The sequence below is a fragment of the Capra hircus genome, chromosome 26, assembly GCF_001704415.2.
Source record: "Capra hircus breed San Clemente chromosome 26, ASM170441v1, whole genome shotgun sequence".
Lineage (NCBI taxonomy): Eukaryota > Metazoa > Chordata > Mammalia > Artiodactyla > Bovidae > Capra > Capra hircus.
Window position 1 is genome coordinate 14,614,722 of NC_030833.1, and position 17,583 is coordinate 14,632,304.

Below are 17,583 nucleotides of genomic sequence, written 5' to 3' on the forward strand. Positions count from 1 at the left end.
GTGCCCTTGTTATTCCTATATTCCAGATGAGGAATCTGAGACTCAGAATAACTAATCTGCCCAATGCCCGTGGATAAGTGAAGTGCTTGGGCTGCACTTTTAAATTGCTGTGCTATGTGACTTTATAGTGAAATATACTTTAAGGGATAACGTCTTCCCAAGCTGCAGGTATCTTTCCCGTGAAAGAGTTGGTCAAATAATTTCATCTTTTTTGTTGATTAATTCAGCATTTGGAAGATTTCTCTCATCAAATCACTTGAGTTGTGCAATTCATGGTAAAAGTTTTTGAAACTGTGAGCCAGGTATGAAACGATAAGGCTTACTCTGTGACACTTTGGCATTGCCAAAAATGAAGTAGCTGAATAACATAGGTCACGACAGTATTTACAAGTTTGCTAAAAATGGGGGTATATATGTATTCACTATGATGTATGTATATGTGACTGTTGTTTAGGGCAGTGAGCTTGGTTTTTTAATTTCAAAGAAATAGAAATATATGAGTAAATGTTTCTATGTCCTATTCCCCAAGTGCCCCTTCCCACTACTAAATGGTTGAATTCTTCCCGTACTTTTTCTACCCCTGGGCAGGTACCTGTTTTTTTTTTTTTTTTTTTTAGTTGTATTCAGTCATTGAAAACATATTTTCTGTGGTTTCCATTAAGATATGATAGGTGAAGGGTTCATAATTAATGCTTTTCATAAAGACCCAGTAATTGGGAGTTTGGACTCTACTGGCAGTGGAATGGAAGAACAGTATCAGTTTTTTTGAAAAGGCCTTCAAAGCCATTATCTAATGTTTTAAATAGGAAAAAAAATTTCTTAAGGTCAGTGTGAGATCATGGTTTAAAATCCTTTATTGCTTTGTTTTGTATATCTGTAATGTAGGTCATCAAGAATAGAGCAGTAAATCAATTCTGATTTTTCAACTTTATCTAAGAATACTTTTGAATGTTAAGTAAACTGAAGCAAAGTCTCTCACTAAAATATTTATTTCTTTTTTTGAAACAATATTAAATGTAGTAATAAGATTTGGGACCATGACCATAGACTACCCAGTGATGTAAGTGGATAGAATCTCTTAGTTCTTAGAATCTTAGTTTTTAGTTCTTAGTCTCAGAATCTCTTAGTTCTTGTTTCTTTTTGTTGAAAAAGGAGGGACGGGACATTTTATTGAATTTTCAGACCTGAGGACAATTTAGTTCATACTCATTGGTTGGGTTTGTATGATGGTGGCTGATAAGGAGCTGGTGAGCTTCAGTCTGTGATTAATCAAATCTTTTCTGTTGCAACTATTTTTAAAAGGGGGTATATCTTTACATGTATGCATTAAGCTATTAATGGGCTAATTTTCAAAGATTCTTTTTGGGTGTGGCTTTGCTAAAAATTGTCTATTAGTTCTTATTTAGATGAAGCGTTGGTAAAACTTCTGGGCATTGATGATACAATCCCATAAATATGTGTTTATTTGAATTGGATTTTAAGATTTCTGTCCTGCCATCGTAGTAACTACCCTTCAGATTGCTATTGAAAGAAACAGCATGTACTATACTATATGAATTGTTTTGGGGGTGTCTGCTCCAGTGGTTAGAATCATATGCTCTAGCATTAATGACCAGATTATTTGGAATGTCCTTAAAACTACAGATTTCAGATTTTTTTATTTCTGCCTTCAGGTTCTTCATAGATATAGAGAGCTCTTTTTTTTTTTTTTTTTTTAAGAAAAGAAGAAAAGCTGAGCTTTTAAATTAATTTATTTATTTTTGGCTGTGCTGTGTGGGCTTTTTTTCTAGTTGCAGGGAGCTGGGGCTGTTCTCTAGTTGTCATGCAAGGGGTTCTCTTTGCAGAGCACAGGCTCTGGACACATGGGCTTCAGTAGTTGCGGATCCCAGGCTCTAGCGCTCAGGCTCAGTAGTTGCGCCCACAGGCTTTGTTGCTCCGTGGCGTGTGGGATCCTCCAGGACCAGGGACTGAACCTGTGTCTCCTGCACTGGCAGACAGATTCTTTACACCACTGAGCCATCAGGAAGACCAAAACTGAGCTTTTGAAGATAAATACCTATTAGATTTTTTAAAAGTCGAAGTATAAAAATCCAAGCTTGGTTATTGCCTGGCTCTCTCATACCAGTCAAAATGGTGTTGGTCTGGGAGTAGACAGCAATTCTCCTGGGCCCACCTTAGACATTCTGCTCCATCATTAAGGCTAGATCATTCTCTTTCTTCCCACCGTAAACTCTGAACATCACATTCTCAACTGTGAGGATATCTAAAAATGGTGCTTTGGCTAAAAGTTGAGTGCGGGGGTTCTGATCATTTTTCTGGCAGTAGAGGATTTTAAGTAGAAAACTGCTACTTTCCCCACATAGTTGGATATATTTGCAAACAACTCCCATATTCTTGCAACTTAGAGAAATGAATCTGGCTAGGATCTGGTCATAGCTTGGTGGTTGATGATCTTGCAGTGCCTGAAAATAGTTGTTCTTAGCTGAATGCTCATAGCATAAACTTTCATCTGTGGGTAGAGCAGATATGTGACACTGAGTTTATTTTCTGGAGGCCAGTTTTCAAAAATACACCTCTGATTACAGTACTGCAGCCTGATGATTCTGGAAGGAACTTCAGGGAACACCCACCTGTCTCCTTTCACAATTGAGAAGTGCCTTGTCACCGGCATTTATGGCTCATAAGTCTTCCTAATGACCCAGAAGAACTGAAATTTGGCTCAGGGGACTCACATCCGCTCTGGTCTCTTTTTCTTCCTTTTTCTTTAAAGCAGGAGCCCATCTTCTGTAGCCTCTTCTCCACCCCACCCCCAGTCTAGAAAATAGACAGTAGGGGTTAGTTGGGTTCCCAGGTTTTTCCACAGTAAACTTTTAAAACCTTGTGACATTTCTTTCCTTTTTTTCTTTTAGCGATAGGTGAATATGAAGACCTTAGAGCAGAGAACCAGAAGACAAAGGAGAAGGTTTGTATTTTACTCTTTCTTTCCTCTCTTATATGTGTAAAAAGCCTAGACAGCATGGTGCATTGTTCTGCCACCAATTTCAGTTAAATGCGAATGAGAGTTGTTTTTTAAAAAATTTCTTTTCTCCTGCATGTGTGGTTCAGGCTAATATCAACTCCAGGCTCCAGATGGTAAAGAATAGCAGGCATGCCACAGTGGGCGCTGCTCTGGGAGATTAACTACACAGCTAAATGTGCAGCAAGGCACCAGGCCAAGGATCTCAGGCCCCCAAGAAGTGTACTTTTTCCAACAGTCAGATTTGGGATTCTAGTGATGGCATTGAAGGCCTGAGACATTTACCTTTGGGGTTTAAGCATCTTAGATCTGGAGGGAACTCTTTGGAATCAGTCCACTGGCATTTAGCTCAAATGTCTCCATAAACCCTTTGTATGTTTGCTTCCTCTAAATTTGTGAATAATATGTTGGAAATTGAAAAACACCCAATGTGAAGATGGTGGAGCCTGGTGAATATTTTCCTAGGCTCTGGCAGTTTTATTTTTTAATTGTTAAATAGTTGAATTCTACTTACCTTTATGTCTCTGAACATACCCATTTAAGATTCATGAGTGGTTTTTTTTTTTTTTTAAACATATGTCTTCTTTTCCCTATAAGTTTAGGGAAGGGACAAATAGAAGGGAAGGCTGAGTTTTAAGAAGTACAGGGACTAAGTAGAGAATGAAAAGGAGAGAGAGAGAGAGAGAGAGAGAGCTGTCCATTATTGTTATTTAGATATAAATGAAGTTTATTTTAGAAGTTAAAATTTTCTATTTTTAGAAATTTGTTTGCTAGACCAAATATTTCAAAGCATAACACCCGTGGTGGAAAATTAATAAAACAGATTCTTTGGTTATTAAAGAAGGTGCTCATCATTGCTGCAAATTATTCAACCTTGTCTTGAAAATTTCAGAGTAAGAGATGTAATGAAAATTGGCAGACAGCTAAATATTTTGGAGGGGTAAAATAATAAATTGTGGCATATTTGGGGGGTATTTATTGAGCTGTTAAGAATCGACTTTTAATATTAAGCTCTTAACATTTAACTTTTTAACTCATATTAATTTGCCACCTATATAGATGTTGATGTGGTAGTATTAATGGTAAGTACTCTCGTTCAAAGCACATTATAATGAATTTTTAGATCGTTATTTTTCACTCAGATTTCTTGCCTCTTTGCTCATTTGTAAATAAACCTTTGGTGTTCTGTAAAATTGTAAGTATCTTCCCTTCCTTTTACTAGGCAGTACAGGAAATGGTAGGTGGGTAATGAGAATATTTGTGATAGAAGATGGCTGGTACATGCATCTAATATGGTAAGAAGGTCACAGAATTAAGTTTGACAGGTTTTCTAGTTCTGAATTATTAGACAACAAAATCACAAATGTCCCAAGTCTGCCAACAGGTGGGGAGTGTGCACCTAGACCCTCAGTCCCTGATGCCCCATAATTTTAAAGCAAAGCTGATGGGTGATGCTTAAGCCAGATAGCTTGAGCCTCTTTGCTTAAGATACCCACCCATCTTCCAGCTTGGGGAGAAAGAGCCAAGACTTAGCAATTGAGTCTCCTCCATGGATGTTTCTGGTCCAAGAGAGAAAGAGCAAATCAAGTAGGAAGGGTTAATTCAGGAGAACTCTTTGATTTACATAGAAAATAGGACTAGGGATAGCAAACATGTCTCCATATGACAGAGAAAGAGGGATCTAGGAGAGCATGAATAGCATAAGAGGAACAAATTTTTTTGTATTTTTTCCTATGTTTCTTTAATCCTTGCTTATCTGTAGACCTAGCATTGCCCTAAAAATAGTAGACATTCTATAAACATCTGTTATTAGTGATGATGAAGGCTGTTTAACTGCGAGCCACTTTCTGCAGTGAGTTTTCAAGTGAACCATCTGTAATACAAGTGAACAGCAGATAAAATGCGTTTGGCGAAAGAAGGATTAAAAATTAACTTGGCCTTTTACCTGTTGACATGTTTCTCTACACAGAGTATGTCCAGAAAGTTTTGTAACATCTCTATTGACCTGCTCCTATACTCATTCTTTAAAAATAACTATTAACAGAAATGGGAAGAAAAGACATGAGAGCGATATGGAATGCTGTGTGGTCGATAAAACAAAGTAGGATGGTTTTAAGTTTACCACACTCTTGTTTATCTTGTGTTAAAAGACTAGCAGGCTTATTACTGCAGATTTTTCCCCCAAAGGGGGCTGTATGACAAAGGAGGGAAGCCTATAATAAAAGCCTTTTTATACAGCACAGAATAAGTAAAAGCAGCTTTAGTTCTGGAGGTGGTAAATGGAGAACACCATTTTCTCTGGCAAAGCACTTTCTTCTGCCTGGCTGTGTGAGCTTTGTGCAGACCACATCAGCAGATATTCATGGCTATTCTTACTTCATGACCCCAAACAAGTTCAGTTAAATGCGTCAAGGATAGGAGTCTAAAGTAAGACTCCTTTTGCCGTACTTAATTCAGTGTGGGCAAATTTTGCAGACATGGAAGGGACCAGAAAAATAAACAGCAAGGTTTTTCCTTCCTTATGTCCACATTGAGTTTAACCATCTGTGTTGTCTGGTCATGAACCTTATCAGCGGGAAGAGACACTGGGTATGATTCCTTTGGGTAGATCTTTTTATACCCTGTTTGGAATCTCCTCTGTTGAGACAAGTGGTGGGATGTGAATTTCCTCAGAACAGGTAGTTGCCGAAGAGACTGTTTTTTTAAGAAGCTACTGCAGGTCATGTACATCCCCTTATCTATCTTATCTGATGCTCCTAACAAACCTGTGCCAGCTTTGTTTCACAGAAATCAGGACCTCAGGGCTCAGCATGGGCTTCCCTGGTGGCGTGGAAGGTAAAGAATCTGCCTGCAATGCAGGAGACCCAGGTTCAGTCCCTGGGTTGGGAAGATTCCCTGGAGAAGGGAATGGCAACCTACTCCAGTATTCTTGCCTGGGAGAATCCCATGGACAGAGGAGCCTGATGGGCTACAGTCCATGGATCACAAAGAGTCAGACATGACTGAGCGAATAGCGCTTTCACAACCTCCTTTTCAGGGCTTAACAGAGTCCAGATTCAGACACAGGTATCCTGACTACAAATACTCATTTTGAAGCAGGTAGACTTAGGGGAGCCAATTGACTTTTCCCACAAAAGTCTTGGTTTTATTCTTTATTTTTTATTGTTAGCTCAGGAATTTTCCACCAGAAATGCTCAGACTCAATACTTTTCTGGATCGTTCTTCTTCACCATATATTGGTTTATATTTAAAAACTGAAAGTTAAATGTTAAATCAATCTTACGTTAGAAAAATTCTGATGTGTGTGTGTTTCTGTGTGTGTCTGCACATGTGTACCCGCCTGTGCCTGCGTGTGTATAGATTCTGACACAGTGCAACCCAAGGGTCAGAGTAGGAGATTTGGGAGGGTGGGCCAATGTCTTAACGGTCTTTCCCTTTGCAGTTCTCCCTTTTTAAGAACAGTGTAACATGATCATTTTGTGGTTTTTATCAATTTTTTTGAGGATGGAATCAGGATCTGAGTTGATGAGGAAACCTTGTATTGAAAGGAAAACTTTTTGCTGAATGCCTTCTGAGCCCAGGGATGTAAAGAAAAATGTGCGAATATCCCACTCTTAAGTATAAAACTACTCTAATGAGGGATACAGGCAAGTTGACAAATGACTGTGATGAATTGTGCTTAGAACATGAATGCACATGTTCTAAGCGTTCATATCCAGAATTTGGGGGTAGGATGGGAAAAAGAACAGAGACAAGATTCCTACCCAATTCCAAGCCACAAACCCTTATTATCTCTTAATGCTTGGCTTAAATATCACTTAAATTTTTTTTTTTCAAAGTCTTCTGTCTCTCACAAGCAAGACTGTTGCTTCTTTGTAGTGAAACACCTGTATATTTCTTATGTATTTATCACATCTTATCAACCAAAATTCATTATCAAAATATTATATAGGGCACAGGTAAGTTGTATGGGTTGGATTAGTTTTTTTTTTTTTTTAAGACATCATTAAAGGTGGAGATGATGGAAAGGTTGTTACTTTCCACTATTTTTTGCCTAAGTAGCGTTATCAACAATATGTTAGAAGCTGGGGAGGCCTATCACATTGATTTCAATAACCCTTCCAAATTATTTTGGGGGTAAAAGAAAAATAGAGGACTGTATATTTTGAAGTCAACCAAATGAAGTTTCACTCTGCTTGTGAAGCAGTTATCATATTTAAATGTGTTAGTCATGCTTCTACAATTGAAGGGCATTCTTTATGACTCATTCAGAATCTTTGTCATAGTCCTTTGTGGTTTTTTCCTATATACGGAGGTGGGGGGGGCAAAGCTTCTTTGAGCTTTTAATGGAATAGCTTTCACATTTCTCAGGGTGGTGGGGGTGTGTGTGGAGTGTGCATAAAAAGAAAGAAATCTGTAGAATAGAAGAATGTCTGCCTTTGAACAGTAAGTATTTATGTTTAATACTATGTTCTGAGATCGAGTTTTGAAATGAATAAATGTTTAAGTGGCTGATTAGAAGTCGTTTGGGTGAGCTACTGTAACCCTGCATCAGGCGGTTCTGTCAGCTTGCCAGGAACAATGAATGAAAAGGGAATGAGACAGACGCTTTCCAAGACTTAGGTTTCAAGAAGCAAGATAGATGATACTGTTTGCATCTTGGCTCAGTTGCCTATTGTTAAAAATTTCTTCATCTTGTGTAAATTTCAGAGGTGAAGGTCCCAAAGTATTTTATTTTTAAGAAATCAATAAAGAAGCCACTCTAAAGAGCAAGATATGCACCCATTATGCTAACTGTTCATGCATAATACATTCACATACATGCAGTTTCTTTAGAACAGAGTGGCAAGTGGTTGTGCCAGAGAAAAAGTAATTACTTAGCAGTTTGAAAGTGAAAATGAGTCTCTTATTAACAGCAATCTATCCAGAAACAAAGAGCAAGGATCTCTGTTCTGATGACATGTGTTTCCATCTAACACACAATACCTAGAATTTGGAGAATGCTGTAAGACAGCTTTAGGGGGCAGCTACTACTTTATTGCCTGTGAAAATTGGAGGGAAAGAACTTTGAATTGGAAGAAAGAACACCAGCACAAGAGAAAGAGAGTGAAAAGAATTCCATCCTAGTGGGAATGATTTAATTTACTGTGTTCTCTAAAGATAAGCTCAGCTGAGTTCTAGCCAGACTTACAGAGGTAGAACAATAGAATTGGTGATTTTTATTAAAAATGATTTGATGGTTTTTGAACTGCATCACCGAAGATACTAAAACAGGTAGATGTGCACAATTCGAATGCTATGCCTTTTTAAACTTTTTAAATATTGTAACTGGACAAAAAGGAATGAAGTTCAGGAAAAATAAGTAAAAAATGGTGTAGGGTTGAGACCTCTTCAGACTCAATGTTGTGGCCTCTGCTGTGTGTTCCCCTAGTGCAGTATTTCTCTCATTATAGCTGTGCTGTTATAAATTGCTCGTTTCATTGTTGATATTTCTTGGTTGATCGTAAGTTTTATGAGAGCACTTTGCCTGATTTGTTTCTCACTGTATTTTTTTCCTGCTTAACACAGTGCCTGTATGAATAATCTGTTCAGTACTTGGAGGAAGGAAATAAAGGCTTTCAGTGATTACAGTAGATACCTGCTTAGAAGTCTAATTCAGTCAACCATAAGATAGCAGTAGTCTTTGTCCAGATCCTCAGCTCTGTTGTCCTGTGTAGGCAGTGCATGTGTGCACTTCTTGGGCTCCAAACTGGTGTTTCTATAGGGTCACAGCCCTTGGTTAAATTTGTGCATCATGGAGATAAAAATGAATGTTTATGTTAGTGGAAGTTAGACACAATTCAGAACATCAGAGGTTTTCTTGCATAAAACATACACACAGCAAAATATGAAGATATCTTAGTGTCTCAATCAGTTATCTATACTTCTTCTGAGCCCCAGTGAGCAGACATCTTAGTATAAACTGGAGTTGGATGATATGTGAGGCAGAAAGAACAGAGCTGCCCATTTTGGTAGGGGAGAAGGGAGCGCCAGTTCACCCTGGAAAGACTTTCCTCTGTAAGTCAGCCTGCCATGCTTTGAAATGCTGGTGTAGTTTCCGAAGCCAGGTAGCTGCCTGGATGAGCCTCAAGGAAGAGTTCTGGAAAACAGTCAGGGCTTCTAATATTAAGAGCTTTCAAAACCAGCAAGGCTAACCACCGGCCAATTCGCCACTTCATGAAGAGCCAGAATAGAGACTCTAGAATAGATGTAATGTTACCCAGCTTGCTTCAGCCAGGCAGCACTCATGCTGCTGGGTTCTACCCCAGCCTTGAGCTGCAGAGAATCGTTGAGCATCATAATTAAAGTGATGTGGGCCCAAGAACATCTGTTGCTATTGCAGAGTCTTCACGAGCAATTCTCACACAAAAAGAAGCAGTTTCTCCAATTGGCACAGCTGCGCAAGCAGGAGAGAGGACGGGGTGGGAGGGATGAGGGGCTTCTGTGGGACATAAAGAGGTAACACCCTTCCAGAGTCTTTGCTCGTTTCTTCCTGTTGGTGGAATGAGATAAAGATATATTTCTGGGTTCACCTAAAATGATGAAAAAAGTAGATATTTGGATTTCTGCTTAGTAAACAGATGTATCCTCCATATTTTGCTCAGCTCTGGTTTGGAATAAATAAGTTGCTTTTGTAGCATGTGTAAATCTCCCCACCCCCCCACCCCCACAACCCCTTTCAGTATCCATAGCAGATGGTAAATTCTGTGGCTGCCAGTTCTATCATAATATGGTTGCAGAAAATAGAAAGCAACATGAAGACCTCTGATAGAACACAGCTGGTGTGTTGGGAGACCGCTTTGAAGCCGCTGGTGATGACTGTAGAGTTAGTGTGAAAGCATATAGGTGGACTGTAGAAACGCGTTGCTTGAATGTAAGGATAAGACTGTGATTGCTGAGACCTGTTACTAACCAAAGCATGTCTCCCTGGGCCTTAGGAGAGGAGAACTTGGGCATGGGTGGGCAGATTGGCAAACTGGTGGGGAAGTACAAAGCAAACAGGTGCCACATTCATGAAAATGAGAGGAGCATTCCCGAGTCAGCTGGCTAGCACACTCCTAAAGCTAGGTATTCCACTATCTGGTGGGGAAAGGATCTCATAAACTTAGTTGAGAATACAGGAGTCCAGTGCTTGGAACTTGAAACACCAAAAGACAGTAAATTCTGTTTACACGTTAAGTTGGGACTAGAAACTGTATTAGAATTACTCTTCTTCTTTTTTTTTTTTTTTTTTTTTTTTTAGCAGAAGTTAAATTTCCACCAGAAAGCTTTAATGAAAGGATATTCCTTTTCCTTTAGAACATGGTCCTGTGTGATCCCTCTTATGGAGGGTCTGAGTCAGGATTTAAGTAAATAGCTTTGCTAGTTTAGCACTGTGTACTCATTTTGTGTATGCTAGCCAGAATGGGTTTACCCAAATAGACGGAGGTTTTTAAAACTAAAACTTTTAAAAAGTTTCAGTTCTTGATAGACTAATGGCCAAAACTGAACAATAGCTTAATTTTTTTATTTTAAAAATATTTTAAAAGCATAGAAAAGGGCAGAGAATAATATGACACACATACATGTCACAGAATTAGCTTACTTTTTCAAATTTAAAAGTAAAATTGAAGGTCCCCGGTGTCATCCAAACCTAGACCCTACCCCTCCCTGGCTTTTAAGAGGCAACTACTCGCATTTATTTTATATGTATCCTTCTGTTCCATGTTCTTATATATATACCATATGTATCAGGAAATACACAGATGCAGTGTAAATATATGAAGTACTTTTGTGTGTTTAAGGTATCATTTGATATATATATTCTATAACTCCTTTTACTCAGCATTATGATTTTTGAGAATCTGGTTTATATTTATTGATAGATGTAAAACATAATAAAACATTGATACATAAAACATTAGTTCATTCATCTCTATTTATAGTGTATGATATGGATATACCATAGTGTATTGTTATAAATGCAGAACATGTTTGTATAGGTCATCTTGTACACATTACTAGAGATTGTAGTGATAGAATCTAGAAGTATAATTGCTGAGCCATAGGGTATATGCAATTTCATTTTTTTTGTTGCTGTAAGGCCTGTGGGATCTTAGTTCCCTGACCAGGAATCAAACCCATGCCCGTTGTATTGGAAGCGTAGAGTCTTAACCACTGAACCACCAGGGAAGTCCTTGCAATTTCAGTTTTGCTAGTTTATTTCTAAAGTAGATATGCCAGTTGACATTTCCACCTGAAGTATGTGAGAGTTTCTGACTCCTGGTACCAGACCTTTTCAGTTTTTGCCAGCCTGTTAGATCAGAAGATCTCATTATTTTAATTTGGGTTTTCCAAATTGTCAGTGACATCATAATTTTTAGCCACTGACATTTGAAAGTAAAAATATCCAAAGGTATGAAATCCCCAGAAACATATCCCAGATATGTTTATCTGACATGGTAGAATTAAAACATAAAGTTGTGTTATATTATATATAGTGTAATAGTATTCTCACACAGCTAAAATTTTAATTATCATTCTAACAGCTAAAATCACAACATTTTTGACAAAAATCTTCCTAAAATGTGTTATAATTCCTATTTTATGAAATTCCGTGCTCATAATGAATGTGTCTGATGTTGGGAAAGATTGAAAGCAGGAGGAGAAGGGGATGACAGAGGATGAGATGGTTGGATAGCATCACTGACTCAACAGACATGTCTAAACTGGCCCTGAAGGTATCAATGAATTTTTAAAAAACCTAACATTCCACTCATTTTCCAGTGAGTCAATTTTTCACATCAGGTGGCCAAAATATTAGAGCTTCAGTGTCAGCATCAGTCCTTCCAGTGAATATTCAGAACTGATCTCCTTTAGGATGGACTGGTTGTATCTCCTTGCAGTCCAAGGGACTCTCAAGAGTCTTCTCCAGCACCACAGTTCAAGAGCATCAATTCTTTAGCGCTCAGCCTTCTTTATAGTTCAACTCTCACATCTGTACATGACTACTGGAAAAACCACAGCTTTGACTAGACGGACCTTTGTTGGCAAAGTAATGTCTCTGCTTTTTAATATGCTGTCTAGATTGGTCATAGCTTTTCTTCCAAGGAGCAAGTGTGTTTTAATTTCATGGTGGCAGTCACCATGTGCAGTGATTTTGGAGCCCAAGAAAATGAAGTCTGCCATTGTTTCCATGGTTTTCCCATCTGTTTGCCATGAAGTGATGGGACCGGATGCCATGATTTTAGCTTTAATTTGCTATACCTTCTTCTACTCGAAATTGTAAGGATACAAGGATGGTTTCTTCTTGAGTGACAGAGGGCATAGGAAGTTGAGGAGTTTGTCTCCAGGTAGTGACCACTTCCTGTATTCCCCAGGGTTCTGGATAGTTGAAACGACCCAGTTTCAGGAATCTGCCCTGTGCATGAGTGGGGTTTTTACTATGCCAGCAAAATACCTGCTTGAGAAGAGGCACAAATATTCTCTTAAAGAATGAACACATTTTAACTCAAGGATGTTAAATTGGTCTGTTACTGAGGAGATAATAAGCAGGAAGGTGACTCATTATCTTAGAAGGTCTGAGAAAATTGGCCAGATACAAATGGTACAAGTATCATGCTGGTGAGTGGTTATAAATACTATGTGACCATTAATGCCTTTTTTTCTTCGTATTTTTTTATTTTTAAAAATATGTTTTCTTTTTTTATTGAACTCTAGTTGATTTATAATATTATGTTAGTTTCATGTACAGAGCAGAGTGACTCCGTTATTCTCTCTGTGTGTATTCTTTCCCAGTATAGATTATTACAAGATACTGACTTTAATTCCCTGTTGTGATTGTTGTGGTTTAGTTGCTGAAGTGGTTTAGTTGCTAAGTCATGTCCGAATCTTTGTGTCTTTATGGACTGTAGCCTGCCAGGCTCCTCAGTCCATGGGATTTTTCAGGCAAGAATATTGGAGTGGGTTGTCATTTCCTTCTCCGGAGGATTCTTCCTGACCTAGGGATCGAACTTATGTCGCCTGTGTCTCCTGCATTGCAGGCAAATTCTTTTACCCCTGAGCTATCAGGGAAGCCCACAATTCCCTGTGCTAAACAGAAAATCCTTGTTGTTTATCTATTTTATATATGCTGTGCTGTGCTTAGTTGCTCAGTTGTGTCTGACTCTTTGCGATCCCATGGATTGTAGCCCCCAGACTCCTTTTCCATGGTGATTTCCCAGGCAACAATACTGGAGTGGGTTGTCATGCCCTCCTCTGGGGGATCTTCCCAACCCAGGGATTGAACCCAGGTCTCCCACATTGCAGGCAGATTCTTTTCCAGTTGAGCTGCGAGGGAACCCATGATACGTATCTGTCTAATCCCAAACTGCTAATTTATCTCCCTCCCTCTCTATTTTGGTAACCATAGTTGTTTGTTTTCTATGTCTGTCTGTTTCTATTTTGTAAACAAATCAATTTTTGTATTATTTTTTAGATTCCGTGTGTGCGTGTGTGTGTGTGTGTGTGTGTGTGTGTGTGTTGAGTCACTTCAGTTGTGTCTGACTCTTTGCGACCCTATGGACTGTAGCTTGCCAGCCTCCTCTGTCCATGGGATTCTCCAGGCAAGATTGTGTGTGTGTGTATGTGTTGAGTCACTTCAGTTGTGTCTGACTCTGTGCGACCCTATGGACTGTAGCTTGCCAGCCTCCTCTGTCCATGGGATTCTCCAGGCAAGAATACTGGAGTGGGTTGTCATGCCCTCCTCCAGGGGATTTTCCTGACCCAGGGATCAAACATGTGTCTCTTATGTCTCCTGCATTGGCAGGCAGGCTCTTTACCACTAGTGGCCCTTGGGAAGCCCTGATTCCACATATAAGTGAAATATTTATCTCTGTCTGACTGGCTTAGTATGGTAGTCTCTCGGTCCATCCATGCTGCCGCAGTGGCACTGTTTCTTTTTTATGGGTGAGTAGTATTCCCTTACGGTGGATATATCCAGAGGTATGAACCACCCCCCCCCCCCGCCCCCAAAGCATATCCCAGATGTGTTTATCTGACATGGTAGAATTCAAATGTAAAGTGCTATAGTCACATGGTCATATATATATCAGTTCAGTCCCTCAGTCGTTTCTGACTCCTTACAACCCCGTGGACTGCAGCACCCAGGCTTCATGTCCAACTCCAACTCCTGGAGCTTGCTCAAACTCATCTCTATCGAGCTGGTGATGCCATCCAACCATTTCATCCTTAGTCATCACCTTCTCCTCCTGCCTTCAATCTTGCCCAGCATCAAGGTCTTTTCCAATGAGTCAGTTCTTTGCATCAGTTGGCCAAAGTTTTGGAGCTTTAGCATCAGCATCAGTCCTTCCAATGAATATTCAGGACTGATTTCCTTTAGAATGGACTGGTTTGATCTCCTTGCAGTCCAAGGGAGTCTCAAGAGTTTCCAACACCACAGTTCAAAAGCATCAATTCTTCGGTGCTGAGTTTTCGTTATGGTCCCACTCTCACATCCATACGTGACTACTGGAAGAACCATAGCTTTGACTGGACAGACCTTTGTTGGCAAACTAATATCTTTGCTTTTTGATATACCATCTAGGTTTGTCATAGCCTATATATATATATATGTATATATCACATACCTTCTATATCCATTCATCTGTTGATGGACACTTAAGGTTGCTTCCTTAACTATTGTACATAGTGCTGCTGTTAACACTGGGGTGCATGGATCTTTTTGAATTAGAGTTTTGGTCTTTTCTGGATATATCATTAATGCTTGTTAAAGATTTTTAATTTCTGTTTCTTTTCCTAAAACTGTTTATAAATTTTACTCTTTCTTGTCTGTCCAAACTTATGATACAAACTTAACATTTTTGTTTTGTTTTCGTTTCAGTGTGACAAAATTAGGCAAGAACGAGATGAAGCAGTTAAAAAACTGGAGGAATTTCAGAAAAGTATGTAAGCATTTTGGTGGAATTGTTCAAACACATACAGCTGTGCTTTGGGGTTATGTGGGTAGGCATGTACTCTGTGTTTAGTTGCTGATGCAATGGGCAGCCAAGAAAGGAAGAATTGTCTTCCCATTTGCCAAAAAAATGCTCTGGCATTATTGTGATTTTTAAAGAAATGGATTGATAATGAGCATTATCATTTCATAAGTATATTATTTATATATACATAAAGTACAGTTTGTACTTGTTATGAAAATTTTTACTATGCAGACCAGTTAAAAGAGAGCAAAAATTGTTACTTTGACTCTGATAAAAGCCAACATTAGTGTATTATAGTCTTTCTTTCCTGCTCTTTTATCTGTGAAATATATCAGCAAAAAATGCAGTCATGCTTTGCACTCAATCTTGCAGCCTACTCTTTTCAATAAATAGTATATCATGGTCATCTTTGCATGTTAGTAGAGAAATATATCAGTTTTTAGTGTTACCCATAGTATTCTATCATAAGATAGTACTGTAATTTATTTAAACAGTTCTTCAGTGATAGATGTATTATTTTTGATTTTTAGGAATTATCTGTAATGCCATGATAAGAATTCTAATTCATACATCTTTACAATGGTCTGATTAGTTCCTTAGGTTAATTCATAGAAAGGGATTTCTAGGTTTACAGAACTTATACATTTTAGGAATTTGAATGGTTGAAATAGCTCTTTCACTGAGGAAAGTGATAGTCTCACAAAAGGTATAATTTCTTAATTTTTGCTGTAATTTTTTTATGTGATGTAAATCTGTTATTACTTTATCCCCTAAAATAGAGCAAATCTGATCATGCTCAGAAGGTTCAGGAGGAAATATGTCACAGAAAGCCAGACTTTAGCTGGGAAAGTGACCCTCCCACTTGGAAGCAAGGCCTCGCCATCCTTCTCAGATGCCACGTTTGTCAGGTTGTTTGATTATATCATAAAGGGTTGACTTGGTAACTACACTACAAAACATTTCAACATTTATTCTTGCTGGAGGTAAAGCAGCTATAAAAATGCAGCAGGATAGTTAAATTTCAGTAGCTAGTTTATTTCAGGTGTCTGGCTGTAACAAGGAAAACCTAACAGGGATATTGTTGATAATAACCTGTCTTTGGTGGCCAGTATGCTATGACTGGCTTACTGTCATAGTATGCCATAGGTGAAAATATTTTTTTTATCTGTGAATGTGTGGATGGCAATTGTTTAGGACTTTCTCCTTCCCTAATAGAGGATTAATGGGAATTTCTTAAACTCAAACTGACACTGAGTTACAGCTGAAAGAGTTATACCATTGACATTTTTGAAAGTTAATGTATTTGAATTAGTTGTTGATATTGGGTTGGCCTACTGTGTGCAGTGGGAATAGTTCAAATTCTTACGATTGGAATTATCATAAAATGTTTTGGTCCAGGTAGGTAGTAGAGAGTTTACCTTTTGCATTATGCAAAAATGGAAGCAAATTTCTACCAAATCAACTTACCTTTTTTCCTTTGAAGAAATTTTAAATACTATCTTTTAAAAAACTTTTTATTTTATACTTTTTTCATTTTTATTGTGTTGGAGTATAACTGATTAACAGTTGTGATAGATTCAGGTGAACAGCAAAGGGACACAACCATATATATATATATATATATATATATATATATGTGTGTGTGTGTGTGTGTGTGTGTCCATTCTCTCCCAACTCCCCTTATATCTAGGCTGCCACATAACATTGAACAGAGTTCCACATGCTATACAGTAGGTCCTTGTTGATTGTTCATTTAAATATAGCAGTGTGTACATGTCCATCCCAAACTCCCTAACTATCCCCCGACTGGCAAAGCTCCTTGTCTAAGTCTGTGAGAGTCTGTTTTTGTTTTGTAAGTAAGTTCATTTGTATCTTTTTGTTTTAGACAAAGAAGGAAAGATTGTACGACATCCTTATTTTTTTTTTAGTGTAAATTTATTTATTTTAGTTGGAGGCTAATTACTTTACAATATTGTCTTGGTTTTGCCACACATTGACATGAATCTGCCACAGGTATACGTGTGTTCCCCATCCTGAACCCCCCTCCCACCTCGCTCCCCATCCCATCCCTCTGGGTCATCCCAGTGCACCAGCCCTGAGCACCCTGTCTCATGCATCGAACCTGGACTGGCAATTTGTTTCACATATGATAATATACATGTTTCAATGCCATTCTCCCAAATCATCCCACCCTCGCCCTCTCCCACAGAGTCCAAAAGACTGTTCTATACATATTTGTCTCTTTTGCTGTCTTGCATACAGGGTTATCATTACCATCTTTTAAAATTCCATATATATGTGTTATTATACTGTATTAGTGTTTTTCTTTCTGGCTTACTTCAGTCTGTATAATAGGCTCCAGTTTCATCCACCTTATTAGAACTGATTCAAATGTATTCTTTTTAATGGCTGAGTAATACTTCATTGTGTGTATGTACCACAGCTTTCTTATCCATTTGTCTGCTGATGGACATCTAGGTTGTTTCCATGTTCTGGCTATTGTAAACAGTCCTACAATGAACATTGGGGTACACGTGTCTCTTTCAGTTCTGGTTTCCTCAGTGTGTATGC

General features: G+C 38.4%; 1 protein-coding gene across 3 annotated transcripts in view; it reads left to right on the forward strand.

Moving 5' to 3' along the window:
- SHTN1 (shootin 1) overlaps nt 1-17,583 on the forward strand; it is a 113,252-nt gene that overhangs the window by 15,149 nt on the left and 80,520 nt on the right. For all 3 annotated transcript variants that reach the window (XM_018041468.1, XM_018041469.1, XM_013975257.2), the window contains exons 2-3: nt 2,910-2,962; nt 14,916-14,976. In XM_018041468.1, coding sequence (XP_017896957.1) covers nt 2,910-2,962; nt 14,916-14,976 — 114 coding nt within the window. The remainder of the gene's footprint in view (nt 1-2,909; nt 2,963-14,915; nt 14,977-17,583) is intronic.